Source organism: Grampus griseus (assembly GCF_964374135.1).
Source record: "Grampus griseus genome assembly, chromosome: 13".
NCBI classification, from domain to species: Eukaryota; Metazoa; Chordata; class Mammalia; order Artiodactyla; family Delphinidae; genus Grampus; species Grampus griseus.
This window is the reverse complement of record NC_139007.1, coordinates 46240607-46259183: the sequence shown is the minus strand read 5'-3', so window position 1 is coordinate 46259183 and position 18577 is coordinate 46240607. Positions and strand designations below refer to the sequence as shown.

At 42.7% G+C, this 18577-nt stretch overlaps 1 protein-coding gene across 2 annotated transcripts in view; it reads right to left on the bottom strand.

Moving 5' to 3' along the window:
• Positions 1 to 451: 451 nt before the first annotated feature.
• DCBLD1 (discoidin, CUB and LCCL domain containing 1) overlaps positions 452 to 18577 on the bottom strand; it is a gene marked incomplete at its 3' end in the record, with an annotated part of 67127 nt that continues 49001 nt past the window's right edge. The window contains exons 6-15 of one of the 2 annotated variants that reach the window (XM_082668579.1): positions 14098 to 14231; positions 8968 to 9008; positions 7789 to 8001; positions 6215 to 6339; positions 5784 to 5943; positions 5588 to 5695; positions 4594 to 4678; positions 4318 to 4367; positions 3313 to 3432; positions 452 to 975 (exon numbers count right to left, since the gene is read on the bottom strand). In XM_082668579.1, the coding sequence (XP_082524705.1) occupies positions 452 to 975; positions 3313 to 3432; positions 4318 to 4367; positions 4594 to 4678; positions 5588 to 5695; positions 5784 to 5943; positions 6215 to 6339; positions 7789 to 8001; positions 8968 to 9008; positions 14098 to 14231 (1560 nt within the window). The remainder of the gene's footprint in view (positions 976 to 3312; positions 3433 to 4317; positions 4368 to 4593; positions 4679 to 5587; positions 5696 to 5783; positions 5944 to 6214; positions 6340 to 7788; positions 8002 to 8967; positions 9009 to 14097; positions 14232 to 18577) is intronic. The other variant, XM_082668580.1, reaches the window with a different exon arrangement.

The following is an 18577-nucleotide window of genomic DNA, read 5'->3' as shown; positions in this document are numbered from 1 at the left end:
GACCTGCTGCTAACACACTATCAGATAAAATATCTTTAAAAAGTGAACATACTCTTATATACGTTTTTGCAACAGCTGCATTCTCCTACATAACCTCCATGTAGAACCAAAATCTGCGCAAGCAAACTTAAGTTACTTTAATTCTTGTTAAATACAATTCTGTACAGATTGCACATTTTACACCGAAGCAGCTCGGTATCACAGTTAGAGAAATGAAAAATGCCATCTGAAAACTTTCATTTTTCTAGCCCCATAAAACCCAACAGACGCTCGCCCTAAGGGTTAGGACAAAACCAGCTGCACAATTCTGTAAACAGTGGGGGGGGGGGGTGCCTCTACGACTCCACCGCAGGATCCTGTTAAACCATATACGCGCGCGCACTCACTCAGTCTCTCTCGCGCGCGCACAGCCCGGAGCTCAGTACCACAGCAGCTTTCATTCACAGTGTGTTCACAGCAGAGCGGTCATGGCCGTCTGGTTGAGGGGTCTGAGGCAGTCTCTGGGGGCCAAGTAGGCAGCGTTGGTCGCGGGGTTGACCTGCGGCTTTTGATAGGCGGGATCGGCGCGCCCCGCGGCTGAGCCGCCGCCGCCGCCGCCGCCGCCCTTGGGCTTGTCGTAGCCCGGGTCTGCGGGCGCGGGGCTCGGCGGCAGCTGGTAGCCGGCGGCCGGGGAGAAGGCGCCGGAAGAGAGGGAGTGCTTGTGCGCCGGCCCGGGCCCCGGCACGCGGTAGCCGCTCCGCGCGGAGAAGGTGTGAGCCCGGGCCAGGTGCCGCTCCACGATGGGCGTGGCGTACTCGGGCTCGGGGTTGGTCAAGGGCAGGGCGTACTCGTGGCGGCCGGCCGGGAGGGGGCAGTCGTAGTGGCCACTAGCCTCGGCGTCCGGCCCCGCCTCATCGGCCTCGGTGTCCATCGGCCGGAAGGTAGAGCCCTTCCTGGTGACCGTTCCGGTGCCAATCATGAGAGGCTGCTGGTAATCTGAAACCCAAAGGGCAGACGTTTGTGCACTCCCCCCCCCATACACCCACAAACCGGCTATCTAGAGGGGGTGATCTGCTGAGGGCCTGACGTGTACCGGGCAGGAAGAGAAAGATTAAGATGTAAAAGGCACAGACGCCACACTTAGGGGTTTACATAACTACACAGGTGCTTTAGGAAGCCTCAAGGCTCCGAGGAGCCTAGCGAGGCGGAGCTAACCTCTAACCACACCTAGGGGTAGGAGGGAACAACCTCACGGGGAGCTCTTAGGCTGACTCCTGAAAGGCCACGTTTTGGAGGTGGAGGTAACACTGTCAGGAAAGGGAAAAGTGATTGAACAACCTGTTAAACAAACATGAACAGAGTGTGATGTGGCCAGAGCATGAGGGACATGGAGGAATTTAATAGGCTATGAAGACCAAAGTAATAGGTTTTGGGCTAATGATAAGGATAAAGCTCAAAGCTTTACTGAGTCCTTACTTGGTGCCAGGCACTATTCTATGACATTAAGATATCAATTAGTTAAATCCTCTGGAAAAAAAGTACTATGAGGTAGGGACCATTATTCCCTTTTACAAATGGAAAACTGAAGCAGAGAGAGATTAATTTTTCTAAGATTACACAGGTAGCAGCCAGTGGGGCAAGAATTTGAACACATGTCCCAAGTGTGAGCTGTTATCCATGTGCTAGATCATGGAGGGCACTGAGTGCCTTGCTAGGAAGTTTGGTTTAACGCTGTAGAAACCTACAAAGATTCTAAATTTAGAGACTGGCAGAAGAGGTAACCGTGGAGGGAGACTGAAGAGGGAAAGATAAAAAAAACAAAAAGTAAAAAGCAGAGAAATGAGACATATAAGTCATAAATTAGGGGACTGGCAGCAGCTCTGGAAAGGCCACACTTTCGGGACAGGTATCAGAGGAATTTGTCACCAGTGATGTAGGGAGGGTATGACCAAAGAGGACACCTCCCAGATATTAAGCCCTGAAAACTGGGATGCCCATTCAGAAGCCACTTAGAAAAGGAATGCACAGAGCACATAGGTTAAGGGTTAGGAACGATGGGTTCAATTTTGGATCCCCTGAGGACCTGGTGACACTTGCAGGATATGATGTCCAGCAGGCAAGAATTACTGACTTACTGGGGACCGGGAGGGAAGTCTGGATGTGAGCTGCAGAGCAGATTAAAAGGAAAGGAATGGCTCTGCCGGGAGCTCTGGAGTGTAGTGGGTGAGACTGCAGATGAGTGGAGGCAAGAGTGGGGCCTTGCATGTTTCAGGTGCCCAGAAGGACCACGCAGCGAGGAAGAAGAAGAGGCTGGACCAGAAGCTGAAGGAGAATGAAAGGAGAGGGGCTCTCCACTCTCCTCGCCTCATCCCCAAGGCAGAGCTTGAACTGTCCGAGGAAAGGAACAAGAAGACAGATTCTGATTGGAGAATTACTCCCTTTGCCCCTGAAGCAGGTCAAGCAGCCTTTCCATTGGTACCTTTCTGACTTTCATATATAACAGTAGCCCTGGGGCATGGCCTGAAAGCCCACATTTCTAGCAAGCTCCCAGATGCTGCTGCTGGTCCTTAGAACACACTCTGAGTAGCAAAAAGCTAGAGCAGTGCTACTCACAGTGGTCTGTGGATGCCTACCTGTCTGAGAACTGTTTGTGACAGATCTGTAAAGAGACCAGTGCACAAATGGATAGAAAGTGTTCAGATCTTGCAGCAATTTGAGAGTGATTTTACGCCCCTTGAATCTAATTAGAAAATTAGAGCTTTGTATTTTATGTCTTTTTAAACATTTCATTTACTAATTTATACTGTATTTTACAAAAATTTTAGTCCTTGATGGATTAAAGAAATAAAAGGCAAAAACTGTATCCTTCCTCACAAATCGTTTGAGAAGCTTGACTCTCAGCAATGGCTTGTCAGGGACCTTGAGGCCATTCTAACAGATTCCTTCATCTCCTCCCTCCAATTCGTCAAGGGCAGGAGCTATGCTCAATTCATCTTTCTAGTCCCTTTTTCCTAGTGTCTTAATCAAAACCTTAGTAACAAAAACAGATTAGCTAAGGGCTTCCAGGTTTCACTGGTACTTCAGGACCATTGCTCTGGGTGTCATTAGAGGCCCTGCAGGTGTAAGAGCCTTGGCTGGATGGGGCTTTTGGGGAAATATTTCAGTGTCACTTTGTAACTCTGTGCAGAGCACAGAGAGGAAACGTCACACGTTACTGATTTACTAGACCCCATCTAAACAAAAGATTTCGGTCTTATTTCTCTTCCTGGTCTCCCCTCTCCCATAAGCAGCACCTCCTGGCTAACAGCCTGGTCACGGAGACTTGGTACCTACCTGCCATATCACTTGTGACGAGATCCAACTTTTGTGTCATCTCCTTTTCATTATCGTAGCTGATGGTAAACTCAGCTGACTGATGCCTGGCAAAGGGATATTTGATCTGCTTCCAACAGTCTGGAATAAAGATAACATGAAACAAACTAATCTCTCAGAAGTGTAACACATTTACTCCACCATAGGTTCCAGGTTAAGTCAGAGGTCAGGCTGCCTTTTGCCAGCTGACTGTGACAGATGCACAACCACAGCTCTCCAGGTGTGTGGTGGACACAGCATGATGAGGTCACAACAACAACAGCACACACCATCCCAACCATGCTTTCTACTCTGCGGGTAAAATGTATTTATGTACCCATCAGGTCCCAGATTATCCCTAGGTTAGACCACCTGGGCATGGTTTTCCCTAATCTGCACTGACATGGTGTTTGTGACCGTGAGGGGTCAATGCAGCTGGCTGTTTAGAGCCTAGGGAGGTGGAGTCCCAGGTGGTCCTTGAGATTCTCAGGGGTCCTGCCCTTCTGCCCTCTCTCTCGACTGCAGCTGACTCATTGCTTGGGCATCCTAAGGATTTTCTGAAACCCGCCCTGCCTAGTCCTTCCCTAGAATGAAAAATACAGTGGAGGCCTGAAGATGCTAGGAGTGCCGGGCAATGTCCAGTTCACAGATGGGGATTTTATAACTTCTCCTTGGTGACAGGCAGCGTGGTGATGTAAATTCCAGTTGCCAAAAAAAAATAATTAATTTTGATAAATGATGGGATGATGTTGAACAAAAGTAAAAATAAACTGGCTATGAAGATTCTGAATTAAGAGACAGGATACAATATATTCCTTCCGGGTAGATTTGTTAACTTAAAGCTATTAGATCTTATTTCTTAAACCATATAAGTGTGGGTTTTAATCAGGATCTGCTAATTAAAAGCACCTAATCATGCTTTTAATCAGAAGATTCTGTCCCTTCCTCAAGGACAGAATAAAACTGTAGATAGTTTTTTCAACCAACCTGTTTTCTGAGCCTTAGCTGATCCATAAGGATTTCCTTTCTTCTTCCTCCTATCAAGACAAAAAATCCCACTGAAAAGATTTCTAAATGATAAGTACTGTTCATAAAATAATACATGATATTTTCTACCTCTATCCAACTTGTTTTTAAAATAGAAGTTCACATTTATCTTGGGAGAAGTAATGCTGCTTTCTACACATGAACATACGAAGAGTAAACTTTTGTGACTGTTTACATAATTAGAGAAAAAAATTTTTTAAATGTGAAGTCACATACTTTCTAAGGACTACAAAGATTCCCACTCCAGCAACCAGCAGGACGAGGAGCACCAGTGGAGTAACAATAGTTATGACGTTTAACCCTAAGAAGGGGAAAAGACATCATATTACAGCAGAAATGAACAGCAACCAAATTTCATGATCTAAAACTGAATACTGATTTGAAAGGTCCTCAGTGGTTTAACATGTGGGGGACAAGAATACATGCTAGGCATTTACTGATACTGGAAAGCAAAAAGAGGATTCAGGGCTTCCCTGGTGGCGCAGTGGTTGAGAGTCCGCCTGCCGATGCAGGGGACACGGGTTTGTGCCCCAGCCCGGGAAGATCCCACATGCCGCGGAGCGGCTGGGCCCATGAGCCATGGCTGCTGAGCCTGCACGTCTGGAGCCTGTGCTCTGCAACGGGAGAGGCCACAACAGTGAGAGGCCCGCGTACCGCAAAGGAAAAAAAAGTATAGAAAGGTATGGAATGGAATGTCTCCCTTCCACCTCTGTTCTTCCTCTATGTGAAATTATGTTTCTTGACATTTTTCCAGGTATACTGGGATGAATATATATATATATATATATATATATGCTGTATCACCCCACCTTTTACACACATGGTCGAGTGCTATGTAAACTGTTCTGTACCATGCTTATTTTTTTAAGTTGTCAGTGTGTCTCAGAGAACTTTCTATATTACTAACACATTCCTTTTTTATGGCTGTAGAGTATTCCATGGTATGGATGTGCTATTGTTTTATTTTTCTATAAAGGATTTACATAGTGTTTGAAGGGCACATGTGTTTGTTTCCAGTCCTTTTCTACTTACAATAGTGTAATGAAAAGTGTGGACATATATTATTTTACACATGTGTAGATATCTCTGGACCATCTGCCCCCAGACACTTATATGACACAGAAACAAAGAACGTTGTTGAAGCTACCGTATTATTGGCTGGAGTACAAGTTATATTCCTTAAGAAACCGCAAAACGATAACTGCCCTACCTTTGGGCATTTCTTCAGAGGGGACGGGTTTTAAGATTGTCTCATCTTCTCTGTTAGCTGAACCAACAGTATTTAGACTTGCTTTGCTCCACACCAATGAGTCATTACCTGAGCGAGAAGAGATGTTAGAGAAACCACATTAATAACAACAATTTGTGAAAGGAGGTGACCAGAATCCAGTAACTCACTGACTCACCCTGAGTCTTACTTGGTGCAATCTGGCAGCCAAGGAGCTCCACTTTCAAGGCTATCCTCTGGTGCCACGTCTGGGGGATAACGCGGACATATCTGGCCACGATGGGAGGGATGAAATTGTTCCGCACAGGGTCCCGAAAATTAGAGTTGCCCTGAAACACCTGTAGGAACAGGTAACCTTTACCTGAAGATTCTATTCGTTTCTAGGTCTTTATCAATCTACTCACACCTGGTTATATGAAATCAAAGTGAGGATTCTATGTCTGTTGCTTTTTTTATAGACATGCTTGATATTGAAGATCCAAGGCTTTGCACTCAAAGGCTGCGTAATCTGATGCTGTGCATCTGTTTTTGGAAACACACTGATGGACTGATGAAAATATCTGGAGGCCCACTCTCCTACTCAGTTCCCTCCTCCGGAGTGTCTCTTACCTTTTCTTCATTATTCACAATTCCTTTATAGGTCTCCCACTTGGAGTTGTTGTTTCTGAAGTTCATTACAAAACTCTTTACATAAAAGTTGAAATTTGACTGTGTGGATCCAGTGGTCCTAATTCCTTATAAGAAAATATTATTTATGGGTTAGTTTAAAAAATATGTTATACAACATGTATTATAACTTCAGGTTTCTTTTCTTTTTTTCCCTCTCATTTGAAATTGCAAATCATTTTACAGGCCTGCTTTTCTTATCTGCATTTAGAAACGTGATGACAGATGAGTGTTTTCACACTGACAATATGCCATAAAAAGGTTTCAGCATGGAGATATCAGCTCTCTCACCCACACATCCATCCTTACCCCCTGCATACAGGTTCTTCCCACAGAGACAATGTGAAGGTTTGTTACTTTTGAAAAAGACATAGCAACTGACAAAGGATTAATCTCCAAAATATACAAGCAGCTCATGCAGCTCAATATCAAAAAAACAAACAACCCAATTCAAAAATGGGCAAAAGACCTAAACAGACATTTCTCCAAAGAAGATATACAGACTGCCAACAAACACGTGAAAGGATGCTCAACATCACTAATCATTAGAGAAATGCAAATCAAAACTACAATGAGGTATCACCTCACGCCAGTCAGAATGGCCATCATCAAAAAATCGACAAACAATAAATGCTGGAGAGGGTGTGGAGAAAAGGGAACCCTCCTGCCCTGTTGGTGGGAATGTAAATTGATACAGCCACTATGGAGAACAGTATGGAGGCTCCTTAAAAAACTAAAAATAGAACTAGCATAGTACCCAGCAATCCCACTACTGGGCATATACCCTGAGAAAAACCATAATTCGAAAAGATATATGCACCCCAATGTTCAGTGCAGCACTATTTACAATAGCCAGGATATGGAAGCAACCTAAATGTCCATCAACAGATGAATAAAGAAGATGTGGTACATATATACAATGGAATATTACCTTCGCGATAAAAAGGAACAAAACTGACTTATTTGTAGTGAGGCGGATGGACCTAGAGTCTGTCATACAGAGTGAAGTAAGTCAGAAGGAGAAAAACAAATACCGTATGCTAACACATATGTATGGAATCTAAGAAAACGGTACTGATGAACTTAGTGGCAGGGCAGGAATAAAGACGCAGATGTAGAGAAAGGACTTGACACAGGGTGGGAAGGGGAAGCTGGGACGAAGTGAGAGAGTAGCATGGACATATATACACCACCAAATGTAAAATAGATAGCTAGTGGGAAGCAGCTGTATAGCACAGGGAGATCAGCTCGGTGGTTTGTGACCACCTAGAGGGGTGGGATAGGGAGGGTGGGAGGGAGACGCAAGAGGGAGGGGATATGGGGATATATGTATGCATATAGCTGATTCACTTTGTTGTACAGCAGAAACTAACACAACACTGTAAAGCAGTTATACTCCAATAAAGATTAAAAAAAAAAGACATGGAGTACTCTGAGGTGGGGGCACCTGTGCAAATTCAAAACATAATTTCAACTGCAAGTCATCTTGTTTTGTGAAACTGCACTCGTTTCAGTACCTGTTATTTTCTTTTTCTCTCCCAAATCTATCCTCAGCCACTCTCGTTTGTGGTTCTTGCTCCTGTCCCCCGAAGCCCATGACGGACCTTGGTCCTGAAGTCGGGCTTGGCCAGGAGACCAACGGACCTGATCTCCAGTCTCATTGATCCACTCCCAAGAAGAAGAAGCTCTGATTTGCCGGTCAGGTTCCAAACTCAAGGATCTGCTGCAACCTAGACAAAAAGGGCAGGGAAATATTTCAGATACAGACACAAAATGAAAACCAAAAAAAAAAAAAAAAAAGCACCCCGTTTCACCTAGAATTATTCGGTTGATTTACTTCCATTCTGATATTGAATCAACTGTTTAATTACTAGTTTTTTAATGATTCAGACTTGCATTTGACTCGCTGGTGCTGTGGTATCTTGATACTATTGCTGCTTTTCTTCTTAATGGACCTTATATCCCCTATAAGTGACATCTCTTTGTCCCCACTGTAGATTTTCCTTTCTAATCTAAATTCACCATGATTTCAACGAAGTACAAGGTGTCCTAAAAGCTGAAAATGCTGAGGTTCTTCTCACTTGATCAGAGGGAGGACTCCAACGCTCTCTACCCTTGAAGAGCAGGTACGTCAGGTGCTCTGAAGATCAGTTAATTGTACCCAACATCACGCCTGAGAGCTTAACTATACCATGTCCAAGACAATGTGGAGGTTGCAGATAAAGGCCAGTCCTCCTTCTGGGCAGAGAAGACATGTTTGTATTGTTCTCCTTGAAATATGTTATTTTATGTGAGGGAGAACATTTCCCCAGAACGTATTCCATGACAGGGGCTAAAAAGCCTTTATGCTATTCATTTTCAATAACTTCATTCCAGATACACACAAATCAGATTGCACTGCTCAAAAGGTTTTTCTGTTAAAATCTAACATAAAGGAATTTATCTTAACTGTCATTTCAAATTTTCATTTTTTCTGGCAAAAGTTTTAGATTATAAAGAAAAATATTTTTTTTCCTAATGTTAACTGGGTTTATTGTCTGATGTATTTTTTAAGTCACAGCATACTTGGTGCTACATGACCTGAGGGGAAAAGAAAAAATTAATCTTTTAAACTATATCATCTGAGGGGTATGGAAGAATAAACTACCCCTGAAGATTTTAAAATATCAAATTCTTAAGGAAAGCATGATCCTTACCATTGGAGGTAAATAGAAATCGCTTGTCTGACAGGGAACCACTGAAATAATAAACACAAAGATGAGGAGGTTAGTTGCTTAACTGGATCTTAATGACTGGTACAGCGCTATAGGATGGGGCTCAGAGCCTTCCCACACCCCATGAGGTCCTCAGAGCACCCGGCAAGGCTACTGTTATTATCTCTGTCATTGGTATTTCATAGACCAAGAAACTCAGGCCCTTCGAAGGTAAGCAACTTTCCTAAATTCATAGAGGTGACAGGCAGCCAGGACTCTTGAGATACTGCTTTTGAGTCACAATCCTGTGCTGTTTCCATCACGACACACTGTATTGGGAAGGAACAGGCACATATACAGTCTCCAGGACACACTTAAATCCCAATTAATGACTACGTAGTGATGGAGACAGAAAGGATGACTGCCCTGAACACTTCCTTTGCTTCAGAAGGCACCCCTACAGTGCCCCACTCGCTTCAACAATCAAGGACCACTGAGACATGAAGATGCCTGATCACTTTTAAAAGAACGAGCAAGTCAGTCTAGCTGCCTTTCCTACAGACTTCTCCACTCCTTCCCTGAGGGGTCCTGCCCCAGCAGCGTCGCTCCGCAGAGAGCCTCCGCCCGGGTCTCTCTCTCTCCAGTCACACTCCTACCTACTGCAGCAAGGACACCAAACCATGAACCAGCTCCTGCTTCTGGATGACAAGGTGCAGCTGGAGAAAACTCAGAGCACCTCACTGACGGGTCCTGAACTGCTGCAAGACAAGCCTGCACATCTGGCATTGATCCCTGGGCCTCTGGACCCCCCAGTTCTGTACCTTGTATTACTCTCCTGGTGAACTTATCAAATCAGCCCTGCTCGGCAGTTGTCTCCTTCTGCAGAAAAGAGGTTCCTAAGGCCTGAGATCACATGTATCTTTTTGTAAATCCCTCACCAACTCAATGCTGTAACAATATGTAGAACGAATAGAAAACTTGGAATTCTCAAGATTAATCTTATAGGCATCGTACTTACTACATTAGATATTACAGGTAAACAAAAAAAGGTAGGTGTCACTGTCATGTTCAGTTATTTTACAATCTGAGAGTACTCCTGTTTTAAATGTTTAACTCTGAATTATTGTGGCAATAATGGACAGAGAGGGTACTGAAATGTGAAATCCACAGAGAACCCAAAACTAGTCTGGACAGAAGCACCTTCACAGCAACATTTTGTTTTTAAGTAACAGGTTTTTCTTTCATATTCTTTGTCCACTCTCAGGCAGAGACTCTGTAAGCCCTGGTTTTCCACATAAAGATTCTGTTATAATCTGTGCTGAATATAATGCAGGCACCAATCATTTCGTACAGGAGAAAATGCAGACCCACTTGGGTCATGGGACCTTCTTCAGTTCACAGTTAGTGGCCAAGCAGGGGTGAGGACCCAGCTTTCCTAACCTTTAAAGAAAGGTGCACACTGTTGCAATTTGTATTTAAATTTGTTAAGATTTGAGAGCCTCTCTTTGACTGATTTTTGCATTTTCTCTAATGTTCCTGCACGAAGTATTACACCTGAAGTTTGGCCCAGATAAGCCCAAATAATACTGCTGCAACCCTGATCACCTAAATGCACTCCCACTGCCATGAAACATTAAAACATTTACTTTGTTGTTGTTGAAAAAGAGAAGTTAAGGAAAGAAGGTTAGCTTTGGAGTTCATCCTGAGAAGAAAATGCTGGGTAAGGTTCTGCTGCTAAGATCTCTCTGCCTGGCTTTCCTCTATTATCAGCTGGAATATGTTTTTCCATTTCACCCAATTAAGCTAATTAAATACAACCATTAGAGAATTCTATAGGTAAATAAGCTTCCTCTTTGAAAACCCCCTAGGGAAAATGGGGTTCTAAGGCATTCACACATTAGGGTGAATGAATTCGATCAGATTCCAGGAACTGCCAGCCTTCCTTCCCAGAGGGCTGTAGAAGCAATCAGGAAGAGCCTGAGGTAAACAAAGAAAAGCCTTCCCTGCAGATGGTTTGAGCCATCATCCTCTGTGTGAGGTCAGCCGCTCTTCCTGATTCCATTCTGGTCTCCTCAGATCAAGGAAGTGACCTGACCCGGGATGAATCCCAGAAGAACCCTAGATATTTACTTTAGGGACCACTTCTTCCTCAGCTGCAATGCTTCCTTCTGTGTTTCTTCCTGAACGCCAAACAATCATGTGTGGGAACAGAAGTTCAATGACCGCATGTACAGTGCTTCCCCAACAGCGAAACAGCACAGATCAAAACAACTGCTCCCTGAAGATCTGGGAATGGAAACGAGTGGAAGAGACTGTATGAGCACACAGTTTACTCTTTTCTGTTCAGTACAAAAAGATGGTGCCAAACCACAGAGCCAGAAGGGAGAAGGGGCCTTGATATAATTCTAGACTTTCTGTCTACTTCCACCAAAACAAAAATCGGACAGTTAGTTCAAATAACTATATGGAATGTGGAGCAAAACTTTTCCTAATTCATTAATGGTTTAGATTTCTGGACTCTTACTTTCGCATCAAAGTTTAATATCAAGTTATATAAAGTGACCAGTTGATGTAGCAGAATCGAGAACATTATGTCTACTTTTACTTAATAGTTTAAATAACTTTTCTTCAAAAGTAAAATAAAATCCAAGTAGTACAAGTTAAACTTTTTGCTATCCTATTTTTCTACAAAAGAAGCATTCAAATGTATTCAAACATAAGCAAGAGAGTCCAAAAACAGATTTAAAGCCAAAGGCCAGTTCTTCGTTCCTATTTGGAGATAGCAGCACCTAACAAATCTAGGCCACAGCTTGATACCTTCCTGAAACAGCACCTTATTATCCATAGAGCAAACAATAAAAAACATAAAAAGAAACAGATCCTCCCATTGTTCATTGAAGCACTATTTACAACAGCCAAGACATGGAAGCAACCTAAATACCTATAGACAGAGGAATGGATAAAGATGTGGTACATATATACAGTGGAATATTACTCAGCCATAAAAAAGAATGAGATAATGCTATTTGTAGCAATATGGATGGACCTAGAGATTATCATACTAAGTGAAGTAAGTCAGAAAAAGACAAATATATGATATCACTCATATGTGGGATCTGATTTTTAAAAATGATACAAATGTGGGATCTGATTTTTAAAAATGATACAAATGAACTTATTTACAAAACAGAAACAAACTTACAGATATCTGAAACAAACTTATGGTTACAAAGGGGAAACTTGGGGGGCAGGGATAATTCAGAAGCTTGGGATGAACATACACACACTACTATACATAAGATAGATAACCAACAAGGACCTACTGTATAACACAGGGAACTCTATTCTGTGATAACCTATATGAGAAAAGTATCTAAAAAAGAATGACTATATGTATAACTGAATCACTTTGCTGTAGACCTGAAACTAACACAACATTGTAAATCAACTATACTCCAATTAAATTTAAAAAAAAAAGAAAAGAAACATCCTCAAAAGTCAAAGTCAAGCAGACATTGAAAGCTTACTGTGCATAAGCAATCATTCTTACTATAAATCAGGATATAAATATATAAATCAGGATATAAATTTTAATGTCCCAAAGAGTTTGAGGCAAGTACATAAGTGAAAAAAATGTAGGGCTTCCCTGGTATGCAGTGGTTAAGAATACACAGGTTCGAGCCCTGGTCCAGGAAGATCCCACATGCCGTGGAGCAACTAAGCCCGTGCGCCACAACTCCAGAGCCTGCGTGCCACAGCTACTGAGCCCGTGTGCCACACTACTGAAGCCTGCGTGCCTAGAGCCCGTGCTCTACAACAAGAGAAGCCACTGCAGTGAGAAGCCCGTGCACCGCAACAAAGAGTAGCCCCCGCTCGCTGCAACTAGAGAAAGCCGGCACGCAGCAACAAAGACGCAATGCAACCAAAAATAAATAAAATAAAAAATTAAAAAATGTATATACATATGTGTGTGCATGTATGTAAGTGTATATAATACATGTATATATATTTTAAAATTTTATTTATGGAAATAGTACATATGTGTGTACATATACATGTGCATATGTCAGCCGTATCTGCAGATTCTGCATCCCCAGATTCTACCAACCACAGAGTGAAAATATTCAGGAAAAAAAAAAAAATTCCAAGAAGTAAAATTGGAATTTGCCACATGCTGGCACCTATTTACACAACATTTACATTGTATTTACAACTATTTACATAGCATTTAATTGTATTAGGTATAAATAATCTAGAGATGACTTAAAGTACATGGGAGGATGTGCATAGTTATATGTAAAGATTATGCCATTTTATATAAGGGACTTGAGCATCCGTGGATTTTGGTATCCACGGGGGTCCTGGAACCAATCCCCAAGGACACTGTACAGTGGCTCAAGAAGCACTGTTCCCTCACTAGGCAGCCAGCCATTCCAAAGCGAGTGTCCCTCTGGACCACTCCGAGCTGCCTGTTTATACTGGTGGACAGCTGGATCACAAGGCTGGCCTATTTTAGTTCAAACAGCTCTAGTTTTCCACTCTAGAAGCTGAGGAAACCTGAAATCATTAAAAGCTGAGGTTGAAGTGTTTAAAGCAATTGACATACTTTTTTCTTATGAAGCTAAAAGATCAGAGGATAACACGGAACAGAGAAGTTCACAATGTTAAAAAAAAAAAAAGCCATCTTTTATTCACTTCCCAACTATTATTCATCCTTAAGAGACTGTCTCTAGGGATCCTCTAGGGAGTTCAGTGGTTCTGCTGGGTTTATGTCAGTCCCTTATCTCCTTCAGTATCTTTGGTGATATTGGTGATGATCAGTAATTTACGGAATCAGGAAAAACTAGAGAGGAATAAGCTTTATCCCCTCCCCCTGGAGCACCTGAGAGTAGAATGCTCCTCTGTCCTGGGGCTTCAGATGTGTGCCATTCTAACCTACTTGTCGGTGAGCTTTTTTATTGCTGCATTTGTCTTCCACACTGACAGCATAAATGCTGCTCTAAGCAGTCATACACATTTTTCCCAGTTGACATGCCCTTGGTATCACATGCCTGCAGCCCTTTCCAGACTGTGAGCTGATGACTTGTGCCTGCGGGGTTACCTTCCACTCGGAACAAAAGGCAAAGTACTTACTGCCTTGAGAGCACACCATTGGCCAGGATCCCTTCGTATCGACTCATGCCTCTGCGCAGAAGCACGCCAATCTGACCGCCCACTTCATCTGCAATTACTCCTGCATGGATGGCGGCTTTGCATAGTAAAGAGGTCTGAAACACAGCAACATCTCACTTACAAATGGCTCAACAATACATCTAAAATATAGCGGGAGCTTCTACATTTTGTTACAACTTGTGCTCAGGATCCCTATTTGACCCCTGACATGGCTAAATTATAATTCATTTAAATAAAAAGTAGAAGGGGGTGGAAAAAATTATTGGCTAACTATCTCAGAGTGACATCAGAGTCATTCTATTTATGCTGATGAACCTGGGAACCCTTCCACTAGGGAGGAAGGAAGGGAGATAATTCACAGTATTCATGGCTCCCCAGTGAATAACGCCTCCTGGGGGTGTGGTCACCTCCCACACCGACTCTGAACTGGGCCCTGGCGCTTGCTTTGTTCTGCTGCAGGTAACGTGGCCCGGCAAACTGCCACACATGTCAATGAGGCCACCTGAGACTCCCACCCCAGATGACCTGCCACACGACTGCAGCTGCAGGCGCAATTCTAGGTAAAGGAAGCTTAAGAACCAACCAGCCCACACTGCCGACCCTCAAACTCATCAGCAAAGAACATGGCTGTCATTCTAAGCCACTAGGTTTTGGGATAACTTGTTCAGCAAGAATAGGTAACATTAGTTTCTTACATTCTTACTAAATATACATACTGAGGATCATTTGAAAAGGTGAACCTTCCATACCATAGCTTCATTTTAAAATCAGACTTAACAAGGCATCAAAACCAAAATGGTAGTGTCAGCCACAGAACACTGAATAAAACAGAAAACTTCATGAAGTTCTCAGAGTGATGACAAGCAACCCAGGGCCCAAGGCCTCCATCTCAATTTCTGAATCTCCTCTGACAGGGTCAAACAGCTGGCACCTGCTCAGCCCTCCAAGGCTGCTGGCTGGTGTGACAAACCCAGCAGGGGTACCTGGCAGGCTCTGATTAGCCGGGGATCCTGTGGTTGAAAGTGGGAATGCAGGAAGAAGTGGAACTGTTCCACGGGGTGCCCAGGCCCGTACGTCCCCCTCGAGCACAGACCCATGGGGGAGGGTGATTAGGTATTTAGCCCAGGACTGAGGGGCCAAGAGGATCTTTTCCTAAATAAATTTTAGCAATGCCCTGCTTCTCTGCAATGGCTAGTGCCGAAAAGAGAAAAGCAGCTCATGAAATTGTGTTTCAATAACTGAACTTCGCAGTTTCTCTTTGTGTTAACGACAACACTGTTTACCTTACTGCAGTGGAAAGTTTTCCTTAGATTTAGGTTACAATATTAGGAGGACCAGTGAGACCAACTGTATTTTGCAACTAATGTGGTTGCAATAAAATTGAGAGCTTTTGTGATCTTTAACGTAGAGAGCTCATACTTCCCAAACTAGATTAGATTTGGCAAAGGGAGTCAGTTTTGCAATGACTGCTATCATAGTGAAAAAAGGGGGAGGATTTCATGACAGAGAAGAAATATGAGAATGCTGAAACTGATGCAGATACTACCCTTCTTGATTTTTGGGGAAAAAGAGAAGAATTAGAAGAGAAAGCTAGTACTCTTTAAAGAGACAGCTTCCATTTTCATTTTTTCTGAATTTTCTTAAAAAGGTTTCTTAATACTGTTTTAGACGCTTAGGGTACAAAATAGAGGAGCTAGCTGTAAAAGTCCTGGATTTAAATTCAGCAATTTAGCGCATCATGCTGACTCTGCCTCTAACTCTACCAGGTGCGCTTAAGTCACCTCCCTGCTCTGGACCCGGCTTCCCAATTCATCTTCACAATGAAAAGGCTGGACTGGGTGATGTCTAGAATCACCTTGTGATTCTAAAGGGCACCCTGTGTACCTCTTATAGGGTCCATGCAGGCCTGCCTCCCTCTCTCAGCCCCAAATGAAAAACAAAGTGGTCGGCTGGGCAGCTACTCTCTTGTCCCTAGGATCACCTGGCTTCCTTGGAATTCAGTCTGGGGATGGGATGGTCTTCATCCCAGCATCCCTGCCCTGTGTGTAGAGCTCTCACTGGACTTGGCATGTACAAGGGGCCTCCTTGGTAACAAGGACAGATTCACAGGCCAACAAGCAACACGACCTATCAGCTTCATTGCCCAACAGATATTCTCATTTCCCACAGTCCCCAGCATTGAGGGAACCCAGTGGTATGTGCCCCTTTTATGGAGTTTATTTCATTGCATTATTGCATGTTAAATTACACATATTTATTTAATATTTTTTCATAATATTAAATGCAGGCCATAGGATACATCCCTAAGAGAATAACCACCAGATCTGGCTATCATATTATTATAATAAAATTAGCAGCCCTTTCCTGAGTTACTTCCTTAAAAGAAATCACTTGCTCACCCACTAACTTAAATAAAATTGATGTTTTCTAAAGTTGGGGATTTTTTGGTATCAATTTTTAAAATTCACACTCACTGAACCTGCTTTTTAAAAATTTCCTTTTGAACAGCAGATTTATATTTTATTTTTTAGCTATTTTGAGGTCTAAACCTCACCGAAATGTAAATATAGGAAAGCCTATGTTAATTAGTAATTACCTTAAACAAACAAAATAATGTAAATGTAATTCTTCAGGGAAGGGAATGCAATGGACAGTTGAGGAGAACACATGCAAGACTCATGAACTTGAAGGTTGATGGAACTAAGCATCCCTGAAGTTCACTGAGCCACAAAGATGGCCAAGCAGATCAGCATGAGAAGACTTAACTCTCAAAGCAGTTATCGAATCATCCCAGAACTGGAGTATTTTCTTAAGTCTTCCTTTAGGAAAAATCAACTTGTACGAAAAAGTATTGACAAAGTATTAAAATGTAATATAAACATTTTAGGTGGAAGGTGCCTCCGCTAACCTGATAGTTGAGCTGCTGAATTGCCTGGGTCCACGTCTCCATCCAACCAGTATGTCCTCTCCATGACCTCCTCCAGCTGGATTTTAGCCTGGACAAACCACTCTCCCTGCCCCTTGTAATATCAAACAGCAAAAACTGTCACAGAGAGCTCCATCTCAACGCTAAGACCCAGCTCCACTCAAGGACCAGCAAGCAACAGTGCTGGACACCCCAGGCCGAACAACTAGCAAGACAGGAACACAACGCCACCCATTAGCAGAGAGGCTGCCTAAAATCATAGTAAGTCCACAGACACCCCAAAACACACCACCAGATGTGGACCTGCCCACCAGAAAGACAAGATCCAGCCTCATCCACCAAAACACACGCACTAGTCCCCTCCAACAGGAAGCCTACACAACCCACTGAACCAACCTTACCCACTGGGCGCAGACACCAAAAACAATGGGACTAGGAACCTGCAGCCTGGGAAAAGGAGACCCCAAACACAGTAAGGTAAGTAAAATGAGAAGACAGAGAAATACCCAGCAGATGAAGGAGCAAGGTAAAAACCCACCAGACCTAACAAATGAAGAGGAAATAGGCAGTCTACCTGAAAAAGAATTCAGAATAATGATAGTAAAGATGATCCAAAATCTTGGGAACAGAATGGAGAAAATACAAGAAACGTTTAACAAGGACCTAGAAGAACTAAAGAGCAAGCAAACAATGATGAACAACACAAGAAATGAAGAATTCTCTAGAAGGAATCAATAGCAGAATAACTGAGGCAGAAGAACGGATAAGTGACCTGGAAGATAAAATAGTGGAAATAACTACTGTAGAGCAGAATAAAGAAAAAAGAACGAAAAGAACTGAGGACAGTCTCAGAGACCTCTGGGACAACATTAAACGCACCAATATTTGAATTATAGGGGTGCCAGAAGAAGAAAAGAAAGGGACTGAGAAATATTTGAAGAGAGTAGAGTTGAAAACTTCCCTAATATGGGAAAGGAAATAGACAATCAAGTCCAAGAAGTGCAGAGAGTCCCATACATGATAAATCCAAGGAGAAACACAACAAGACACATATTAATCAAACTATCAAAAATTAAATTCAAAGAAAAAATATTAAAAGCAGCAAGGGAAAAGCAACAAATAACATACAAGGGAATCCCCATAAGGTTAACAGCTGATCTTTCAGCAGAAACTCTGCAAGACAGAAGGGAGTGGCTGGACATATTTAAAGTGATGAAAGGGAAAAACCTACAACCAAGATTACCCAGCAAGGATCTCATTCAGATTTGATGAAGAAATTAAAACCTTCACAGGCAAGCAAAAGTTAAAAGAATTCAGCACCACCAAACCAGTTTTACAACAAATACTAAAGGAACTTCTCTAGACAGGAAACACAAGAGGAGGAAAAGACCTACAATAACAAACACAAAACAATTAAGAAAATGGGAATAGGAACATACATATCAATAATTACCTTAAATGGAAATGGATTAAATGCTCCAACCAAAAGACATAGACTGGCTGAATGGATACAAA